Source organism: Kryptolebias marmoratus, linkage group LG12 (assembly GCF_001649575.2).
Source record: "Kryptolebias marmoratus isolate JLee-2015 linkage group LG12, ASM164957v2, whole genome shotgun sequence".
Classification (NCBI taxonomy): Eukaryota; Metazoa; Chordata; class Actinopteri; order Cyprinodontiformes; family Rivulidae; genus Kryptolebias; species Kryptolebias marmoratus.
Window position 1 is genome coordinate 9,065,488 of NC_051441.1, and position 23,106 is coordinate 9,088,593.

Genomic DNA, 23,106 nt, shown 5'->3' on the forward strand with positions numbered 1-23,106 from the left:
ATCCAAGCAGCTAAGAACCATTTTCAGCCTGATTGTCACAGCAGCTCTCATGTCTGTCCTATAAATCAAATCTATAAGGACTGTTTTATTTCATTTGCTGAGAAATTATATGCTAATTTTATAGACATATTGCTCGATGGATGGGAGTAAGGGGGGGCAGAGCGAGTGTGCAGCTGGTGTCAAAGCAATAATGAAACATGTTGAATAAGAGGGAGTCAGGCTCACTGAAGGACGCAACATAAAAAATAAAACAAAAGAAAACGAACATGTGCTGTAATTTCAGGAGGAGGCTGTAAGGGTGGCTGTCATGGCCTGCAAGCTATTCAGCTGATAAATTGCAGTCTTTTTTTTAAAAAAAAAAAGGCTTTTTTTTTTTTCTTTTTTCACAAAATAAATTTCCACTTCCTCCTTGGTTCTCACAGAAAGTCTTGCCTGAGATACATCTAAAAAGCTCCCAAAGCTGAGCAAACTATGGTGCATCTATAGACACTAAAAAGGAGAACACAAACATTATTCAAAGTTTTGAAATCATAAAATATGGCATCTCACGCAAACTTAGCTTAAAAAGCCTGGAGGTGGTAAATATCTGCCTCCTATAAAGCTGTTGAAGTGGCACCTCTTCTCCTTTCACATTTGGAGCTTTAACAACACTGAAACGATCCATGTGGACATTAAACTATAAGCTGTACACTGATGCTTTGCTGCCACTGTCAGTAGTAACAAACAGGAGAATGTTGTATCTCAGTTCTGGAGGCAAAAAAAGGCCTTAATTCTGTCAGTTTTACACATATTAAGATAAAGTTTGGTACGATAGTAGCTGAAACAGATTCCAAAATATATTCTAAGTGCAAAGTGATCGCATAAGATCTGCGTTTAAAATTTTGCCATTAACTATTTGGAGTCACCTCTGGTTGTCTGTTGTCAAAATATTTCATGAACTACTGGAAAAATGCTTATGAAATTTTCAGAAAGGAATCATTGGATGCACATCTACAATCAAATAACTTTTAGATTCCTTCCAATTCCAGATGGCTGCCACAGCTAATCAGCATTAGCCAGCACAAAAATGGCTATATATCAGTCAAATTCTTTATTCATTTTTTTCTTCTAGTCTCATTTATTTATCAGGTGTCTGTAGCAGCTTTAGGGTAAACCTTTAACTATAAGTTGAAATGAAGCGATTGAAACCCAAAGCCATTGTTGTGAACTTCTCTCCTGCACATTACAGATATGTGGAAATGCATATGTGTCTGTTTAGAGGTTCTGGGACACAGGAGCCAAGGGAATCCAGAGGGATTTTTTTTAAGTGCAGAGCTTGATGTCATTTGTACTTCTCAGCAAATGTATTGATTTCAAAGACAAAAAGTTTGAAAATAGGACAAGATAGAGGAACGCATCGTCCTTTTCTTGTCCCCATTTGCTTTCATGGTTTTTACTGTTTCTGTCTAATGTAGTCATGCAGAGGAAAACCTGAGGCACTATGTTCATAAGTGTGGCATTTTGAGAATCTGTCTCTCTCCCTCTTACTCAGGAAATCTGGGAACAGAGTGACGACCCTCGTTCCTCCGTAAATATTTGAGAAGCACACATTTTATCAGCAGCAGAACAGCGAAATGAAAATAAAGCACTTAAAGCTGGGCTCATACCAGCTTTATTAAAATGGTTTCTCCGGGACTGGAGGGAGATGAGCAACATCCTAACTGACAGGAGGGCAGAGCGATGGAGTCACCCTGCCACCCCCATAACTCAGGCTGACAGGGAGGAGGATGCTGCGGGAGCAGCAGACAGACCAAGAAAGTCTCATTTTATTGGCCAAAGAAAATAACGTTTTCTAAAATGCGGGTTTTGTTTGTTGATGATGGCAACACGATTAGAAAACCAACTTCTAAAAAGTAATGACATTTATTGACACAACTGACTGCTGATAATTCACCAGCTCAGAAGGAAAATGGTTTCCAAATGCCAATTAAAGTGAGTCAGACTAACAAAAGGAGATGTGTCCAGCTGTGCCATGTTGCACCTTTAAAAAGCAGAAGCACTGATGGAAAGTAAGAGGAAAATACAGCCACAAAAATACTTTCTGACAGTTTCATTAAAATATGTCAAGTGGTTTATGAGATATTTTGCCAACATACAAAGAGGGTTGATGTTAATGTAGTTAATGCCAAAGCTTTAAGCAAAAATGTGCAATGTGTAGCATTTAAAGGCAGGTAATGAGGATGATGCTCAGCTAATTTATTGATTACTTTCTGAGAATTTTATTAAAATCTATTCAGTGGTTCATGAGATGTTTTGCTGACAGTACAGACAAATGAACCTGTGTGCAGACACAAACACACACAAACACACCCACACAGACGCGGGCCAAAACATTATCGCTCTGCCTTCCCCGGTAGACAATAATAATAGAACTCTGGATCTTATGGTGCACGAGATAATTATGTATTATAAACAAATCTGTTCTAAACGAACATAAAAACTGGGCAAAGGAGGACCAGGAGAAAATGGGATTCTGATGAGGCGATTACGATCACCCACACACTCTCCAGGGTTCAGCCATATGTTCCTGCTTCCACACCAACACCAGAACATGGACCCACACAGGGAACCTATTACACTGCATACAAAGTCTAACTTTTGACTCTGCGATAAATGAGAGCAGAGGGGTTTGTTTCGCCCACACACAAAATCCATGAGAGTGAAAAAAAAAAAACCTGACACACAAAAGACAACTGTCTGCTTTGATTAGGACAAAGTTTTTCCCGATAAGACGCTGTATTTCTTCTCTGTGCATCCTTTTGGTCTCTCTTTAATTCGTTCTGCTTTTCATTTGTCTTCTTTTTTTCTGCACCCACGAGCACACGTACACCCCAGCTTTTGGTTTTGACCGAGAGACCTGCAGAGTGGGCGTTGTGCCAAGCCACACACAACTGCAATCAAAATGTCTTGAGAAACAGTCAGGTGAAGAAAAGGAGGGAGTGTGGTGTATGGTTCCAACTGCAATTAGTATTCAGTGGATTGGGTACAAAAGGGGACGTACATTGTACAACTTCTGAGTTAAGAAAAAAGTGGTTTTTGTGCATACCAGGGAGATGGTGATGCTCCAACTGTCCCAGAACCAATCACTGTATAGCATTTCACCAGTGGTTCAACATTTAAATCATCTTGGAAAGGCTTTCAAATATGTTCAGGTTTGCAGTCACACCCAGGGGTTAATAAAGAAGTGGGCAATGTCAAGAAAAACCCGAGCTAGCTGGTCCCCTTTCCCTGTCTCTCAGTGATTAGTAGGAGTGAATGTTGCTGCAAACGTGCGAGAAGGAAAGAAAGACACAAACAGTCAGAGAGTACAGCAGAGCAAGGAGGCATTCCAACTCACTCTGAGGATGCATTTACATTTAGGACAGTGCTGCAGGGCCAAACAAGAGTCTCCATCTGCCCTGACTGGGCACACAAATACATCCAATATTAGAGATGGATGAGCGGAGGAAAAGAGGCCTGGGTTCACCGGCAACAGAAGACAAGTGCAGCCTTAGATGGCAGCAGAAGCATTTTAGTTGTCTAAAAGTTGTACTAGGTTACAACAGGTCAACAATAAAAACAATCATCTCAGCTGAAGAATTCCAAACTTGTGTGTCTGTCTGTTACCAAAATATATCTTGAACCACCGAACTGATTTTAATTAAAGTTGCAGAAAGTATTTATTGCCTGTACATCTACAACTGATTCACTTTTTGAGTCAAATCAATCCAAGGTTGCTGCCACAGCCGATCTAATTAACAAAACCCCACAAAAAAACAGCCATAACTGAGCCAGTTTTACAGATATCAACTTAAATATCGATGTGATAGTAGCTGAGATTAATCATCAACAAATTTTCTGAGTACTAACAGATTCTGTAAAATCATTGTTTAAAATTTTGCTGTTAACTACTTGAAGTAAACTTTGTCTTTCTGTTAGCAAAATATCTCACAAACCACTGGGCACACTTTAATAAAACATACAGGGAAAAAAGTCATAAATTGTATCTCTGCAACTGATTAACTTTCAAAGTCATCACAATTCAAAATGGCTACTAAAGCAAACTAACATTATCCAACATGAAAAATGGCTATAACTCAGATATTAAGCTAATGTTTTATGTGGTAGTAGCTGAGAATCATCCTCAACACATACTTTAAGCTCAGAAAGAGATCATAAAATCTTGCAATATTGCACTAGACAGAGCTTAATGTAATTTATAAGGTTTGACCAAAACTGCTATAACTCTGTCCCTAATTAAAGGTTCTGGCATGAAAGGCTGATTTTAAGAATTTTAATCATTTTCAAACTTTCACCTTCTATTAGGCTGCGTTAAAGAAGACAGTGTGATGCATTAAAACAAGGACAGAGGGACCTAAAGTAGAAGAAGCCGGAGTACATGCCAGAGGGATGAGCCAAGACTGAGGTCTGCAAACACACGTTTGTGCACAGATGTCATACTGAAGAAGCACAGAGTGAGTGAGGGGAGCAGGAAACCATGATTAATGGTGGGATATGTCTTCCTCCAGCACTTTACTTCCTCTCTGCCCATCTCTACACAAGCTTCCTGTGAATGACTGCAGCTGGCAGAGAGATGGGCCGGCCTGCAGACAACCATGATAACTGTCATTAACTGGGAGTGAAAGCCCAGGAGGACCACTATAGATCAGCATTACACGCCTGTCATGTTCATCTCCTGAAAGCCCAGTTAGAAAGGCACTGGAAAGAAAAAGGAAGGAATGTCAACTCTGTCTACACCAGACAGATTTTTGGTGTTAATCTGTCAGATTAACCAACAAAACAAACAGGAAGCTCAATGTAATGTTGCTGCATCTATGAATCATTATTTGTGTGGATGTTCTGCAACACAAAACAATCCAAGTCTTTGCTTTGAGAAGCACCAAGAAATGTTGTTAAAGCCATTTTACTCAACTAAAAAAAAGTTAATAATGACAGAAAGATGTTTTAAAGCCACTTGAAGCATATAACAGTATTCTTATATATTTATTAATTTTGTTTAAAAAACAAAAAGAAAATGAAGCACAATTTTCCACCTTTGTTCTCATTATAACACTGAGAAAACCTTTTTTCTAATTAAACTGAAGACTAAGAGAAATATGCTTTATTACAGTTTGACTGACTTTTTAATTACATCATCTAGTTGTGACCCTTTTCTCTAATGGCACCTGAGCAGAGAACACTGGCACCGCTGTGTATGCTGAGGAGCATAACTCCTAATATTCAATAACTGTAACTGATGAGCTCTGCAGCTTAATCCATTTATCATTGATTATTTACAAAGTCCAACACCAAAGGGCTACTCGGTGCACATATTGATTCTAACCCAAAAGACAAAAAAAAAAAACAATAACTTTGAGGTCATTCCTCAGATGTACAACAAAAAAGTAGCAGCCAAAGCTGTAAGTACCACTAATCTGAAAAATAATACCAGTATTTAACGATCTACCATTCTTTGAGAGAATCCAGAAATGCCAGCTTTTATGATCATTCACCACCTTTCATGCCATTGTTTCAGATTAAAATTGTCTTATAATTAGAAATGATTGTGTTGTTCTTTTGGTCAAACCTTGAAAATAACATTATGCACAATATCTTGAAATATCACGCTCAGAGTATGTGTTGGGAATGACTCTCATATCAAATTTTAGCTTAGTGTCTGTAATATTGACTGAGTTGTAGCCATTTTGTGTTGGCTAATATTAATTAGCTGTGGCAGCTATCTTAAACTGGATTGGCACCTAAAATTAAGTTCTAGACGTACATCCAGTGATTAGTATCTGAAAGTTTAATTGAAATCCATTCAGTGATTAATGAAAATTTGCTAAAAACTAATAATAAAAAAACTGTATTAACTCCAGCAATTAGGGCTACAATTTTAGGTAAAGATCTTGCACACTGTGAATGACTTCTAGATACAACCACACCAAGTTTTAGCTTAATATCAATAAAACTTTCTAAATTATAACACTTTTTGAGATTCCTAAAGTCAGAAAGTCAGATGATATATATATATATATATATATATATATATATATATATATATATATATATATATATATATATTCCATTGTTCACTGCCTCTTTACAAACAATGAATAACATCCTTCTTTTTTCCTCCCAGCACATATCTCTTTATGACAGATTTCTGTCCTCTAAAGTTTAATAACCATATCTGAATTATCAACAGATTGCTCTTTTCAGACATCTTGATGCAGTCAGTAAATTCTGTGAAAATAAATAAATTCTTCCTGATCACTCTCTTACATGAACAGATGATAACATATTGAATTATTCCTCAGCCCAAATCTCATTTAAGCTCCTGATTTAACAACATTTTGAGTGCAGCATAAAATGCCCAGTTAATGCTTTGTTATTAGCACAGCAGTAATCAAAACTGAAGTATGTAATTATTTTGTGCCTTAATGATAATGATCTAATCATAACTCTGCCATGAGTGTAAAAGGGAAAACTGAATGTAAATTTGAGCTGATGACCATAGAAACATTCACATATGGCTTGCTATTACAGTTTTAAAAAGGTTGCATTACTAACATGAAAAAAAAAAAAGAAAATTAGTTAATTATATGTTGGCCACAGTAACTATTCTACACATAACAAGGCAAGGATGTCATAAATTTGTTTTATTGATTTGTTTATTGTTTATTAAACTACACTTTCTTTTTCCATAAATGTGCAACTGCATCCACAGTCACACAACTTGACGTGCTTTGTATCAGTGAGTATCTGCTGACACAGCACATTTCTGCACTCACATTCCAGGCCCGTCGTGTGTTTACAGCTCTGGCCGATCAACACAAATTAGATGCATGTGCGAGCCACATGCAGACGTGTCTGCATAACAGAAACATTCTCAAATATGCACTTGAGATGAACTTGAGCTGACATTTTAGTCAGACTCTCGTGATGCAGACAAAAGGCTGTGTGTGTGTGAGTGTGTATTTATGTGGAGGTGTGTGTTGTGAGAGAGTGGTTACTTGTGTGAGGAAAAACAGAAGTACAAATGTACAAAAGAGGTTAATGTGGTGAGTTACTGTCAATCTATTTTTATTGCCTGAAGGCAAAGGTGGAGCAATAATATTTTTGTGTTTTTTTGTCTGTACTGTGAGCAAAAAGTTTTAGTGAAACTCTCAGAAAGTACCATTGGGCTGACATCTGCAACTGATTAAATTCTGAAGTCAACCAAATTTTATATGGCCACAGCAAAGGAATTTTAGCAAACACATAAGTGGCTACAACTCTATCAGTTTTATTGATACTGAGCTAATGTTTTGTTTGGTAGAAGCTGAGACTGATCCCCAACGTATAATCTTAAGGGCTAACTGATAGTGTAAGGCAGAGGTCTCCAATCCTGGTCCTCGAGGGCCACTATCCTGCATGTTTTCCTTGTTTCCCTGCTCCATCACACCTGATTCAGTGGTTAAATTACCTCTTCATGTTCTGCAGAAGCCTGTTAATCACCCACTGATTCAAATCAGGTGTGTTGGAGCAGAGAAACAAGTAAAACATGCAGGATAGTGGCTCTCGAGGGCCAGGATTGGAGACCACTGGTGTAAGGTATAATAAGCTAACTGACTAACAAGCTTTTCCAACCCTATCCACCATTGTGTGAGATGTTAGTAAATTGCTTTCTAGAGCTCAATAATTCAGAGCAGATTCATGAAAAAAAATGTCTTGATAATAAATTAAACACTACAAGTCTCCTCTCCACTGCACATGCCCAAGCCTCCAACATTTATAACAATAAGAAAACCAAGAGCTACCACATCATTACACTGAGAGCACACAGAAGACGGGGAAAGGTCCCCCTCACTGCTTTAATCCACTTCATTCTTATTCCAGTTCTCCCCAGAGGCAGTCTTACACAACCAAAGTGCTCTGTGCTACACACGGGTAGATGAATAATCAAACAGTCAGCCGTGGCTGGCTTGTTCTGACCGAGTCAGAGGGAGGAGCTCAGTGAGTGTGTCTGCTTTTCATTTTTAACATCTTTTCTCTCCGGTATTACTGTTTTCAGCCTGCAGCAGGGGGCTCATATGTTGACGAGGGCACGTGTAGGGCCTTCCTGCATGCAGAAAGTGCATGATGCATGCTGTTGTGTTTGTGTGAGAGAGACATGAAACGTGAGCTTGATGCCACTGCCACCTCCAGGCATCAGAAGAGAGTGCTGAAAGACAAACTCCTACGATGTTGCGTCGTCAGCACGTATCTCAGCTCCCTTCCAGCTCAGTCTGTCATCCATTTATCCTGACAGTAAACCTACTGACATCACACATGAACAGAGCGTGCACCTTCATATACTCTCCCACTTCAAATGAGAGAACTCTCCATGGTGCTGAAGTTATATTAGGCTAGATGCGGTTGGTGGCGAATGCCACAGATAGCAGACCCCAGCTTGGTCATGTGAAAGCTGCTGGAGTCCATGATCTGCAGTGCTGTTCCAGTGTGCCTATTCCTGCCGACGGCTTATATAAATCCGTGAAATGTGATGAAGACCTGGCCTGGTGGCTGTTTTCCTATAAATCTGGATGTATGTGATTGTGAATGCTTGCAGGAGTGCATGCAGAGGCAGAGAACACTCTGTTCTCACGTAGCCCGGGGCGCAGGGAGGAAGTGCAGCTGTGGAGGTTAGCTTGGGGGGTGCAAAAGTTCAAACGCTGTCTACACTTGAGCTTTGATGTCAACTGAACTCAGACATTGTGTGCGAGCGTGTGCAAAACACAACTGAACAGCTCTGTTAAAACGGTCAGTTTGCCAAACTCAAAATGGTGGAAGCATCTAATACTCTGACCCTGCACATCTTAACATAATTTATTCATACTATACTATTCAAACTACAGTATTTGACAAATACCTCAATCAGAATGCTGTCTCTTCCTGAGAAGGACTATTTTCTTTAAAGGACTTGATTTTTCCCTTCCTAACTGCTAGTTGTTACAGGGAGGATAGGCTCCCTCTGACACACCCCCTCCATCGCCGTAGCAACATTGATTTAAGTCTAATTACTAGGGAGCAAAAAGATCTAATGAGACTGTTCTTCTTAGGAATCTAGATCACTTTGACAGTAGAGACAATCCATTTTTTCTCAGCTATATGCAGCCGATATGCTCCATCCCACTCCTGCACCACCTTCTTAAATCCTAACGAGTCAGAGATGCTGTTTCATATCATCTGAGGAACAAAAATATATGTTACTACAACGGAAAAGTTTCCAAATCATAGTCAAGAGGGAAATGCCAAGACAATTCAATTAATGACAGCCCAGAAAAGCCTATGTTAGCAGGTGTTTAAGCCGTAATTCAATTGAGAATCCCTTGTTTAGCAGGTCTGTTTCGCTTTGGACTCTACAGAACCAGAAAACAGCCAGCTCAGCAGCCACTGTTCCTGTTTTCCAAACATGACACTGACTTATGTTTTCTGTTTGCAGCACATCTTTAAGTAAGCTCAATTAATATGTTTATTTGAGGATTATTAATGAATATATCCTTCATAGATTTCATGTCACATTATCACATATATTTATTTTATAAAGGTGATTCTGAGATTTTTTGGGATTTTCAAAATGTGTTGGAAATGGCCTAAACATCACCATTCAGTGTATCATACTACCTTAGCTTTATAAAATCCTAAATGTAAAACAGTCATATTTTATTCATTTAATGTTGCACAATAAAAACAAACATTGCATAAACACAAGGGCACAGTAGCTTCTGCAAAGAACCTAATTTTAAATGGAAGCCCCACAAATTGGAGCCACTGCACCCCACAAGATGTAAATGCATAAAAAGACAGAAGTGGACAGGGAGGAAGAGGAGGGCGGAACAAGTGGACAAAGAGGAATCAGCGATTACTCAGAGTGTGTGGTTTGAGTTGGACAGATAAAGCTTGAAACTTGAGAAGCACTGAGCTCATTGTCATTTGTATGCTCGGCACACTGCGCCCAGAGCAGGGACTCTCCTTAGTCCTGTTTACGTTTGCACACAGTTATTTCTCTCTTCTGCTCCAGTTGGACCCCTCACAGCCGGCTGAGGGCTGGACCAACCTGCTCAGCGTCGTCCCAAAGCACTGCAGCAACACCTGGGCTCGCCTCTGCCAGGGATCCCATCACCCTGACAACTGGACGGTGATTAAATGCAGCATCCAAAGAAACTCAAACAGTGGATCCATGCACCTCAATAGTGCTGTCATTTAGCATGCATGCACCTGACCACAGCACACACACACATTTCAGACATGCATGCACAGCTGCACTGATGCATGTGTGGGACTATGCAGATCCAGTGCAGATAGAACTTTTAACCCTCTTGTCACCGAGAACTGAGTGGCTGACTGGAGGAAAACCCGTCACACCTGAGCTCATCTTCTTAGATTTAGGGTGACTGTTGTGTTTTATGATCATAATAACAAGGCTGAGAAAATTACAAACATAAATCTAAATATATAGCGTCTCATCAGTCGGCAGATTTATGGGAAATAAATGCATAAAACCCAATGATAACCGCCATTAATTTCCCCCTCAGTTGGACTCTTACCTGTATCAAAGTGAGAGCTGAAGGCGAAGCTGGGGTTGAAAAACGCCGAAGACATGACAATCACATGAAGGGCAAAGAGCATCCTCCTCCTCCTCCTCCTCCTCCTCCTCCTCACTGCGCTGCAGAACACAACAAGTCCACAAACAGGAGGAAAGCAAAAAAAAGGGGAGAAAAATCCAACCCTGGCTCAGGTGCTGCTGGGATTCAGAAGACCTGAAGGAAAAAATCTAATGCGCATTTTCTTCTTCACAGAGAGCCGCGCGCGACAGTCCTGCTTCACCTTCAGCTGGAGCACATTTGCAGACAGATGTTGACAGCGGTTGTCATTTTTTCTTTTCACCACATCTGTTTGTTTATTTGTCTGACAACAAAGCCCGCAGCGCACCGTCTTCTTTCAGTTCACCAGGTGGAACAATCCGTTTTTGTTTTTTTAAACCGATTTTATGGACTAAAATCTTGACCGAGCCAAACATTTGCTCACATCCTGTTTGCGTTCCTTTCAGAATAAATCTCCGTCCGCATGTCGTACCCAAAGCAGGCGCCTCGTGCCGCTCATTGACAGTTCACACACACCTGACGGGTTCGGGTCTCAGATTCGATTCTGACGGACAGAGCAACACCTTCCACTGATGTGTGGCGACCACGAGAACGGGCGTTTCCGGTTTCACCTTTCAAAATAAAATCAAAGCACCTGCAAAGCGACACCAGCTGCAAATAGTCATTCTTTATTTTCAATCTGTTACAAAACAATTCAAAATGAATAGATTTCTATAGAGGAAATGCCAAATTTAAATTTCTGTTGGACTGTTTTTGTTGTTATTGTTTGTTTTGTGGTATTTGAAATGAAATTTTACAGCTATGCTCAAAAAATAAATACTGAATTTATACAAACAGATCATTCATATGAAAAAATCCATCACTGACATGATATCTACGACTGTTCTTTCTTAAAGGTAAAGTTAGACTGCTTGTTGTTAAAAAAAACGTAAAAAAACAAGCAAATAAATACAAGAACCCACATTTGATGAGTTTGCAGCTGCCCAAAGGCAAAATTTCATCAGAGAAATCTCAAAAGCCTAACTTAAAATTTGAAATAAGTTTAAAGTTGTGTCACTGTCTCAGAAAAAAGCAGCTAGCTGTCATTCTTTTAGTTGTCATATCTGCCATATGTACAGAGGTACTTAAAATACAAAATTAAACTAAGTTTTAAAGATGAAGATGAAGTTGAGCAATAAGTGAACTATTTAGCTGTCCTGATCATCCTAATTGTTACAAGAAAGAAAAAACAGAAGAAATCAGATAGATATTTAGGATTATCCCCCCAGTTTTTGAACTCTGATTTATTTATCCCCTAGTTGCTCTTTTACACAACCAAGTGGCTACAAACTGTATGACAGACACACTTCAGTGTTTTAGCACTAAAGCAAAGAAAAGTCATCCTTTGAGACCAAAACCATCACAAATGGTCTGAATAAGCTTACTTCTCGTTTTACATTACACACATACATGGTACGTGGTGTAATGTCTCAGGCAATAATTTTAGTATTGTTTTTGAACTGTATTAATGTGAGTTCTAAAAGTATAGAGTTATTTGTCCTAAACTACACTAGAGAGCAGCATTGGCCAGGTTTGAAAAGAAAAATGCCCGCATGAAGGCACAAACGAAACTACTTGAGAGCAGCAACCAAATCCTCAGCTTATTTCCCCAATGTGCAGGGTGTGGGTGTGGGTGCGTGTGTGTGTGTGTGTGTGTGTGTGTGTGTGTTTCTCTTGACTTCATGTGGTCTTGTTGTTTCCAGGTGTGAGTGGTGTGACGGTGGTGATGCAGAAGCTTCCTGGAAAGAAGAGACAACCACCATGGACTGTACACCTTTCAGGTTACAGTCCCCTTTCATACGAAGTTGTGAAGTTAATGTGTAGACACTGATAGTTTGGGTTAAACTGTACAACAAACTAAAATCGTCGACAATTTGTAGGAAGCTTGCAACCTGTGTTTTTGTTCTTGTTTGACTGAATTTCTCTCTGAGCAGTCAACAGGCATCAGAGGATATTAAAATCAGTCAGTACAGCTGTATGTTTTTTAGATGTTTAGTTTAATATATAAATAATGTTTTTATAAAAGTAGTTCACACTATCTTGTGATGATACAATAATAGTGAAATAAATGTTTCTATTCAAAATCACCTTCTTGTTTTCTGTTTTTACCCAGAGCAAATACACTTTTTTGATTACTTTCTGAAACTTACATCCATCCATTTTCTTCACTGGCCTTTTCCTTTCCTGGAGCTGGTGCCTCTCTCCTGCAGTCATTGTGTGAGAGGTGGGGTTGACCCTGCACAGGTCGGGAGTCCATCACAGGGACACGTAGAGACAAACAGCCATTCACACTCTCACTCAGCCCTGGGGACAATTTAGAGTTACCAATTAATGTAACATGAATGATTTTAGTCTGTGGGAGGAAACAGAGTACAAACCCACTCTACACAGAAAGGCCTCAGCTGGGAAGTGAATCAGTCACAGTCTTGCTGTGCGGTGACAGCGCTAACCACTGATGTTAGTTTCGTGCACCACCATGCTGCACGAAACTAACATCAGCTTCATAAAACTAACATACAGCGCACTAAATGTTTTCTGTTTCCATGATAACAGAACAGGATGTTTTGAAACATCCTGTTTGAGGTATTTGCTGATTCCTGTAGTATCTCAGATCTAACATTAAAGATAATGGTCACTGAAGTCTTCAAGTTATGCCTTATGATGAAAGGTGCACTTGAAACCTGAAGATAAAATGGTGCTGGCTGAACAAATGTATTTGTTTTTCATAAATAAGCTCAGCTCACACATACTACAAGCAATATTTTATAGTTTGTTCAGGGTTTTTTTTTAAGTTTAGTTTAATTTCCTATTTCTGTGTTGTTCAAAACCACTTCCTGGAAATCTGCTATCTCCCATCTGAACAGTTTTTTTTTTTTCATAAGGTCATATAGCATACTAAAAAACCCTTCTCACTCATTATGTTTGATTGACAAAACATTCTTAAATTTGTTGTCAGAGTTGTTCTATATAGCAACTTACTTAGCTTTTGAGCAGCACAGCTTAGTTCGGTGCTCTTCCTGTCAGGAACTTACACCACTGGTAAAGGCTCTTATTAGCTGTTGCTCATGCAAAATATTTTGGCGTTTTTTTTCCTAAGAAGGACGACAACGCTCAGACAAGAGCTGAAGAACCAACAAAGTACACGTCTGCAGCTAAGCTACAGCTAGGCCACAACAACCAAAAAAACTGCACCAATAAACAAAACTAAGAGCAGATTTTGAAATAATGTCTAAAAGATACCTTCTCTCCTTTTACAAACAGTTTTTGTTGTTGTCCCTTTGTTTTTTCTGTCTCTCTTGTGTTACTTTAATTTCAGTCATTCTTGATCTGTTTGCAAGGAACCAGAACAAACCAGCTCAGAGGTTTCAAGCTTTCAAACAAATCCCTGTAAAAACTGAAGAATGTCTACAAATCTTTCAGACTTTATTCCTGTACATTCGGGTCAGAGACACTTTCAGTCAAAACCTTTTTTACTGCAGAGCATCGTCTTCTTTGTGGGTGTGCGTGCACGAATCAGTGAGGAATAATTTATAGTTACAGCACACTTCAAGTGAGATCCATCCCATACTGCTCTATTGGTGGGTTTCAAAACAATCAACATTTGACATGAAATTGTTTTCATGGAGTTTGTTTAATGATTAAATATTGTTTTCAGAGTTAGCTTTTATGTTTTGACATAATTCTGTATACTTCAGTCGATGATATTGATACAAGATGTAATATTTGTTATATCTTGTAAAACTCGGCATTCGGGTCAGAATATCTGAATTGCAATCAAATGTTCAAAATGTATCATCACGCACAGCCTATTGGGTGTTATTTATTAATTTGTTTATTTGATTTTGTTTTACTTCTGTATTTGTCTAAAACAATAAGAAATTAAAGGCTTCACATTCCTTGAAGGAATGTCCTGTATATCACACTCCGACTTTTATGTCAAAGTTTTAAACTAAAACAATCTTATGGCGAGAAGATATTGAAGAAGAGAGAGAGAGAGAGAGAGAGAGAAAGAGAGAGAGGGAGAGAGGAGAGAGAGAGGAGGAAACCCACTAAATGTTTTAATAATCCCAGCACATCAGATGAATCGAGAGAAATTAGAAGATGAAAGAGAAGAAGAGAAAGAAGAAAGAAATTAAAAATAGGCATTTCTATACAACAGAGGGCTGTTAAAATCACAACAACTTGTGAGATTGGCATAAAATGTAATATTTTTTTTCAGTTCACATTAAACCAAGTATTCAAGGTTTATTTGTTTTTCGTTTTTCAGATACTGGAAAATTGTATGAAAAGTTGGGAACAGAAAGAAAAGATCTCCTGATCATCTGAATGTGACTAATTCTCAAGTTGTTTCAACTTTAAAAATACAGATTTGGACATTCTGCGTTCTCACCATGGTAGGCAAGTGGACCCTCCTAATGCTGGGTGAGTCACATCTGTCATCCATTTACACAGTAGCTTGAATGGAAAATCATCCGTTTAAAAGTTTTCCACAGGAAGTGATAAATAAAGCAGTCTACTAACCTGGGAAACTAGATGTTGATGACTTTTGTGTAGCTATCCAGTATATGTTGACTAAAAGTAAACTAATGTCTAATAATAACAATCAAATCATGAACTGTCTGTTTCAGATTTTCTGCTTCAAAACTTTGTTTAGTAATTTTCCATAGAGGAAAAGTTAGCCATCAGATTTAGAGTTACACTGGTGATATGTTATAAAATGTTAAAAATATTCACAGCTGTGTCACAGAATAAGCCTGGGAAAGAGCTCAAGCTACAAGAGCAGAAAAAAAAGTGAACACTGCAGCTTTTCTTTAAATAATCTGTTAGGGTGACAGCAGCAAACAGAGGACCTTTGTTCGATTTACTTTAAAGCAGTATTTATACACTATGAGCTCATCTCTCAGTACCCACATTACTGCTTACCATAGTGACCGCATTTACCGCTCAACTAACCTCAGGAGGACTGTTTCCACCAACAACAAGAAGCAACACTAACACGATATGACTTCTGAAAACCATTAAACATTTTTAGAAGTGGTTTAATTAGAATCCAGGATAGCGAAATATTTCCTCTCCACTGTCATAGCAACAGCGTACAGTCCTGTATGTTGTCCCATTATCAGCTCTGTGTTCATCTAAAATCACTATTGTTTTTGTTTTTAAATTGTTTAAGTTTTAAATACATATATTGTTAATTCTGCCTACAGCTAAACTATTAGTAAAGTTCTCGTACAACACCAAATTGTTACATAGGTACTAGTTTTTTACAAGCATCTAAAAATCTTCTAAAAAAGAAATACTATTAGTGAAAATGAGAGCAATAAATCGACCAATTAACAATAGAGGCATTATTTAGGTTTATTCTGAACTCAAGAGATCGATCAGTATAAAATACTTTCTTCCTGTTTCATGCTGTGTATTACACCCATCTGCTCATTCAGGAAACCCCAGATAACTGGTTTTATACTCTAAAAGGCTTTACTTGCAAAGTGTTATTCTGTTCTAGCTCATGTTTCCTCACACAGAGGAAACCAGGCTCACCAAAAACAGACATGTGGAACTTTTTGAATGCCATTGCAGGTGGTGTTGGAACAATCTGAGGAAAGAAAGACCAGAAATATGTGGCTTTTGCATTTTCATCAGGAACTTTCTAAAACTCATCATAATTCTGGCTTTAATAATTTTGTCAAAATAATCTTTTGATTTTCTTGGAACACAAACAGACAGAAGCTTATAATGATAAAAAATAATTTTGATTATAGTGAATGGTCGAGAATGTTTAGGATGAAGTGTAACAACATTGTTCTGTTTGCTTTTCAGTTTGGCTCCTGCCTATTTTCATGGCCCAGAACATACGGTCCTGCCCCTTGGGGTTTTCTTCCCAGCCGTCAGGATGTGTTGGTATGGAAAACAAACTACCAGTCATAAAAAAACAAACATGTTTCAGAATGTGTGCTTCTTCCTTTTAAAAAAATTCAAACACTGAATATCTGAAGTTTATGATGTTAGCTAAAATATTTTGTAAAAATAAAAAAGTTTACCTTTTTTTTCTACACATCATTGATAAAAGTATGTTTATTCAAACACCTAGTATGGTCATTTCTGACACATTCCTGTTTCCTTAATTAAGATGTCAATGAATGTGATCCTACTCCATGTGGAAATAATTCACAATGTTTTAACACAAACGCAAGCTACTACTGCCAGTGTAAAAAAGGTTTTGAATCATCAACAAAGATGGAGAATTTTACAATAATGTCAATAGCAACATGTATAGGTAAGTTGTTTTTAATAAGTAATGACAGAAATGTTTATTCTCCTGTTACTACAACATGCATGAGTGTTCTTTCTTTTTCTCTCAAGATATAAATGAATGTCTGAAGATTGAAGACATCTGTGGAGCTCATGCTTTTTGCAACAATACAATTTCCAGTTACAACTGCTCTTGTAAAAAGGGATTCATCTCTTCTACTGGAGTAAAAACTTTTCATGGCGATGACGGTGTTACATGCAGAGGTAACAGGATGATCAGTGTTTTATGTGCTTTCTTATCTGTTTAGCAATAACTAAGGGTGAGTTTACTTCCTCGAGTAGTTTTACATCTCTTCTTCCTCCTTGTACAGATATAGATGAATGTAAAGAGGAAAAGGTCTGCGGTCTGAATTCATTGTGCATCAACACACAAGGCAGTTATAACTGTGTCTGCAAAACTGGCTTTGAACTGAAATCTGGCAAATCTAGTTACACTGGAGAAGTGGAACAATGTGAAGGTGAGTTTTGATATGAAGATTTGCACATACATAATCAGTATATCAGTATACATAATCATATTTTGTAGATATTTCATATTTTCAGCCATCAGTGTTTCTTACTGTTTTAATTATGATCATGTATCACCATGATGACATTTAAAATCAGACCACAACTTGTTCTGTAATTTGTTTCTAATTCAGACATGTGTAAGCTTGATAAGACATACTGTGGACATGGAACCTGCCACAGTGGACCCAGTGGACATTACTGTGCGTGTCATGAAGGTTTCACTAACTATGGCAACAAAAAGTCTCGCTGCATTGGTAAATACATATCACCTTTCATATGTTTCTAGCAGCCATTATAAAATTGGTGTTTGTATGTTATAAAACGAGGACATTTTTAAAAAGCACAATAAATGTTCTTTGTTTTTCCTTTTTTCAAGCACTGGATTGTGGTGTTTTTAAAAACGTGAAAAATCTGACAAAGGTAAATTCCAGTCAGAATGTGTTTGATTCCCATATTTTCACATCTGCAGTCACACACTTCATTTTCATCTTTCCAAATGTTTTTTTTCTCAGACATCACACATTGTAGAGGATCATGTGAAGCAACTGAGTAAAAGTTGCCTGGAGATCACAGAAGTCGAGGATCCAAAGAAGCTGGATGGAGAGGGCCTTCTCAAGGTACAAGTGATTATTAGAACCAATGTCTTTTTTTAAACTTAAAAAAGGTTCAAATTTCTTCAGCTTCTACAGAAACAGGAAATTCCATCCCCTTCAAGCTCTATCAGATGGTGTTTAGATATTTGCTGCACAACCTTGTATATTGTTTATGCAATGGCATTCTGGTCTTTCTCTATTTTTTTTTTTCTTGTTTCACTCTACATCCACTTATATAGCTCTGTTTCCTCTCCTTTTCTGTGGCTTTAGACTCTGCAGTTAATTATCGAAAATCTTTTGTCGAGTAAAGCCCTGAATGATAACAGGAAAGTCTCCACCTTTCTGGACTTGGTGGAGGGAGCTCTGGGGTTTATTGGACCTTTTATAACAACCCGTCGGACAAAAAGTTCCTCCCCTCACACAGGTTAAATAGAAATTATTGTACATCAGCTGACATAAGTTGACTCTTTTCAGACAACTATTCAAACTAAGTCTTTTGTCCAGTATTAAAACAATCTGGTTCTGCAACATAAGTGCTTCTATACTTATAGACTTTACTTTAATTCACTAAACTACTGATTTTGTACAACTATATGTTTACTAAAATCTTCTCCACTACCAGAACTGGAGCTGCTGGTACACAATGGCTCAGTCAAACCTCAAGAAACAAAGACTTTATCTTCAAAACATGCTCAACTGGACATCAAGATGGAGGTAGCTGCTGGAAATCTCTCCCAATATCCTGGTAATGATGATACTGCTAAATATTATATTTAAAACTATATGATTTTTAACACTAACCCTGTGTAATCCTGGTATCAAAGGGTTTACGGTGGTGTCCTTACTAAGTTATTCAAACCTGGAAGAATCTGCTGGTGGCTTCTTTAGTGGCATGAAACAAGAGGAGAACCAGATCTTTGGGATAAACTCCAAAGTTGTGACTGTCACTGTTAGTAATACAGACACAAATCACCTCAAAGAGACAGTCAACATAACTTTGTACCACCTTGATCAGGTAAAAGTAAACTCCATTTGATTTTATTGTAGTCAACTTTTAAATGTATTAATCTAAGATCATTCTTTTTTTTCCTCATGTATTAATTTGTTTTACAGTCAAATGAAACCTCCCACACCTGTGTGTTCTGGGATTCTTCAACGGATGGGGGGACGTGGTCACCTCGAGGTTGCAGTGTTGTGGAATCAAACCCAAAATACACTGTGTGTTCCTGTAACCACCTGAGAAGCTTTGCTGTGCTTATGGCCCTCTATGAAATAGAGGTTAACATTTTTTTTATTGTTTATGATGTTGATCAAATTCTAGATCATAATGTTTAGGCTCCAGTCCATATGTGCTGACATAATTATTTCTTTCATCAGGACCATTTTGAGCTGCAGCTGATCACCTGGGTGGGCCTCTCTCTTTCTCTAATTTGTCTGTTCTTCTGCATCCTGACATTCTCAACGATCCGTTCCATCCAAAGCCCAAGAACTACCATCCACCTGCACCTCTGCATCAGCCTCTTCATCGCTATCATTATCTTTCTTGCAGGCATCACACAGACAGAGAACAAGGTAAACATTATAACAGCTTGTTGCTAAAAAAGTTCATTAAAGGTTTCTACTACTTACAAATACTGGGAAGGCATAAATATCAAATTAAAGTGCAGCTACTGCATGATTTATGCAAGTGGTAGGGATTATCTCATGAAGCAGTCCCTCCTCAGTCTTTTTATCCTGCATAAAGTCAGTTTTCACAGCCATCAGTGCTGATTTTCATCTCTCTCCTCCTTAGGTTGGATGTGCAGTTGTAGCAGGGATGCTGCACTTCTTCTACCTGGCAGCGTTTTGCTGGATGTGTCTGGAAGGCATACAGCTCTTCAGGATGGTAGTTTTGGTCTTTAACACCAGCTTTAATACAATCTACATGATGGCAGGTGGTTATGGAGTCCCGGCTGTAATTGTTGCTGTCTCTGCATTAGTTAATGCCAAGGGATATGGAACTAAGAGATAGTAAGTTTTCCTGTATTATTTCAGCTAATTCATACTCATTCTTTTTTTCTTTGGTAATCAAGTGTTAGGTCTAAATAAACCCTTCTAAAATAATCTTAACATATCTTTTAGTTGCTGGCTAAACCTGGATTCCATTTGGAGTTTCTTTGGTCCTGCGTGTGTCATTATCATTGTAAGATTCTAAGCATAAATAGATATTTTACTTCATTACAATCTTGAAAATTGACCTCATTTCTTTTTAAAACTTTGTGATGTTGTCTTCCAGGTAAACATTTTCTTCTTTCTGATCACTGCGTGGAAATTGGCACAGAAGTTTTCAAGCCTAAACCCGGATATGGACAGCTTGCAGAAAATAAAGTAAGTTCTCACTGACCCACAAGCTGGCTGCAGTAATCAAAAGTACAGTGAATATGTATGCAAACTATATTTTCCAATGTGGGGAAGTAAAAGCCCAATTTTTGCATAGTTATCTTTATTTTTTGCTGTTTTCTTTTTCTTTTTTGCCTTATCAACAAAATAAAATAAAGTTGCAGAAAAAGTTGGAGCGTTTAAAAGCCCTAGAAATGATATGTGTGCATTTGTTGCCTCCTGCAGGGCGTTCATCATTACTGCAGTGGCTCAGATGTGCATTCTTGGCACCATGTGGATCTTCAGGTGTTTCCAGTTTGAGAAGGGCACTATAGTCATGTCTTATCTGTTCACAATTTTTGGCAGCTTTCAAGGAGTTATGCTCTTTGTTATGCACTGTCTGTTTTTTAAACAGGTTGGTTTTGATGTTGTTAACAAAAATGATACTAGCTTTGCTATCTTTTCAGACATCAGAACTCAATTTGCATTCTGATTTCAGGTGAGAGAGGAATATGCAAACATTCTGACTCATTTTTGTGCACCTCGACAGAGGAAACGCTCCGAGTTCAGTTACTCGGACTCCAGCAAAGCACAAGTAAGCAAAATCTCATTTTTACTGCTGTGTTTTTTTAAAGGTTTTAAGTCAGTGAGGTGTAAAATGACATATACTGTATTTTTAAAGATACAGCAAAGCTTTGCCTTATAATAAAGGTGCATTTTTATTTGCACAAACTATTTTTTATCACCGGTTTAACTACTTCTCTGTTTTTTATACTCAGGGATCCAAAAGTACCCAGGACACAGGAGAGTCTCACATTTAAGGAAGCTAACCAAGACTTGGGGCAAAAGTCCAGTTTTACCAAACATTTCAAGATTCAGTTTGCAACTGGATCTTTCTATAACCAACACCATTTTCCTGATCACCAACATACTGTAAATAGTGACTTGGTCTCCGTATTGTTTGGGGTTATCTATTATATCAATTATGAAAATTTGTCATACAAATTATTTGAATTATTTTTAGGAATAAATTAGCAAAACATCCTATTTTATAAAAGAAAGAACAAATGCAAAAACATTCTACCAAATTTGCAATAACAGGATCTGTTTTATCAGGTACAATATGTTTCATCCAAGTACTTCATTCAGTCAGAACAGACAATCCACAAAACTTTTGATCAAAGCATTCTTTAAACTGTTGACATAAATATGACCCAAAACATATAAAGACTGCATTTATTTTCTGAACATTATTTTATAAGTTGCTGAACCTTTTAGCTTGCACTCAAGCCTGCTCCAAAATATATACATATATGTAATGATTTGTTTAATTGACAGGTTTTCAGAAAACCTGTTTATAGAATTAAATTTCTAAAATAATTTTAGTTAATGTCCTCTGGAACATTAGTACAACTACAGAACCTGTTTTTTTTTTGCGCATTTTGACTTTGATACTTGCAGTTATAGTTTCTTTTTTCTTCTTTTTTTTTGACTTGTGAGAACTATGTAAAATCTTGTTTTCCCCTGTCTTTATGTGTCTGTCAAATGAATATAATACACCTTATTTTTTGAATGCCACAGATGGTTTTACATATCTGTTCTCATGGTGGGGTTGACACCAGTAAAGTCTGTAGTTTATCTGTGGTGAGGCAGAATCTGATCAGATTTACACACTGTAACAATTAAGACACAGTTGCATATGCTAACTATTTTCTATCATAAATATATTCATAATGACAGAAAAAATCTGATGCCGTCACTTTTATACAGAGAGATTTACAAAGGTCTACAACTACTATGAGTTTTGGTTTTCATCTCAGTGCATTTGCATCTAAAGTAGGCTATTTTCAATTTAAAAAAGAGATGCTGAAGAGCAGGATGTGACTGTCTTTCTCTCTCTACTGTACTGCCGCTTGCATTCCTGTGCATGCAGCTTCAGCATGATGTATTTTTCATTTAGAGCTCTGTTAGATCATATTAAGTTAGATATTAAGTAATCAAAAACATTGTGTGAAGTGTGTGTGAGTTCTGCTGGTCAGGAACCTCCTCCCTGGGAATCTGAGATATAAGCAAAATTCTTATATATATATATATATATATATATATATATATATATATATATATATATATATATATATATTTTTAAAAAGACAGTTTTTGTCACAAGCATCTAATATTAGTCCAGAAAGAGTAATACATTCTTCATACCACTTTGAATGAGGAAGAACGAAACCGTGACTCCTCCTGCTTTTCTTCAAGCTGAGCCTTTACAACAGTGCTGTCAAACAATCCTTATTTCTATCAGATACATATTTATATAACAGTCATTCGGTCCTGCAGGAGAAAGTCCACGTTTTGTTTCCATGTCTGTTCCAGTATGGCAGACAATTACACATAAACATCTCTTAGTAACAATCATGAAAGTTTATACACAGTATTTACAGGAGACACCTATCGTATACTTCATAGAAAAAATATTGTGCTAAAATCCACACACAAACACATTCACTCTGGTTCGTTTGTTTTTCCCCTCGCAGTCACGTCGCTCTCGTCGTTTTACAGATACTGGTAGAACCGTGAGCGGACGACCTGTCCTCCGGAGAGTTTGTGTGGGGGGGTGTCTGTCCCAAGCGAGGCTTTGTTTTTGT

General features: G+C 37.7%; 2 protein-coding genes across 3 annotated transcripts in view; one reads left to right on the forward strand and one right to left on the reverse strand.

Moving 5' to 3' along the window:
- Positions 1-11,149, reverse strand: part of LOC108241325 (serine/threonine-protein kinase LMTK1) — a 30,431-nt gene extending 19,282 nt beyond the window's left edge. Inside the window, exon 1 of the mRNA XM_017425372.3 lies at positions 10,590-11,149. Within this exon, the coding sequence (XP_017280861.1) occupies positions 10,590-10,671 (82 nt within the window). The 5' untranslated portion in view covers positions 10,672-11,149. The remainder of the gene's footprint in view (positions 1-10,589) is intronic.
- A 3,613-nt stretch (positions 11,150-14,762) lies between these two features.
- LOC108241310 (adhesion G protein-coupled receptor E1-like) lies at positions 14,763-22,504 on the forward strand. Of its 2 annotated transcripts, none has more exons than XM_037978513.1 (20): positions 14,763-14,869; positions 14,953-15,107; positions 16,506-16,586; positions 16,816-16,962; positions 17,049-17,201; positions 17,309-17,455; positions 17,639-17,761; positions 17,884-17,927; positions 18,020-18,124; positions 18,371-18,524; positions 18,723-18,845; positions 18,925-19,115; positions 19,214-19,378; positions 19,478-19,672; positions 19,893-20,110; positions 20,222-20,282; positions 20,376-20,467; positions 20,705-20,873; positions 20,958-21,053; positions 21,238-22,504. In XM_037978513.1, exons 2-20 carry the CDS (start codon positions 15,077-15,079, stop codon positions 21,277-21,279), a joined length of 2,337 nt encoding a protein of 778 aa, XP_037834441.1. In that variant the 5' UTR covers positions 14,763-14,869; positions 14,953-15,076; the 3' UTR covers positions 21,280-22,504. The 2 variants fall into 2 exon arrangements, with proteins under 2 accessions (XP_037834441.1, XP_017280835.2); XM_017425346.3 differs by lacking the exon at positions 14,763-14,869 and adding an exon at positions 14,870-14,887 and having other exon boundaries at positions 15,053-15,107.
- Positions 22,505-23,106: the final 602 nt, after the last annotated feature.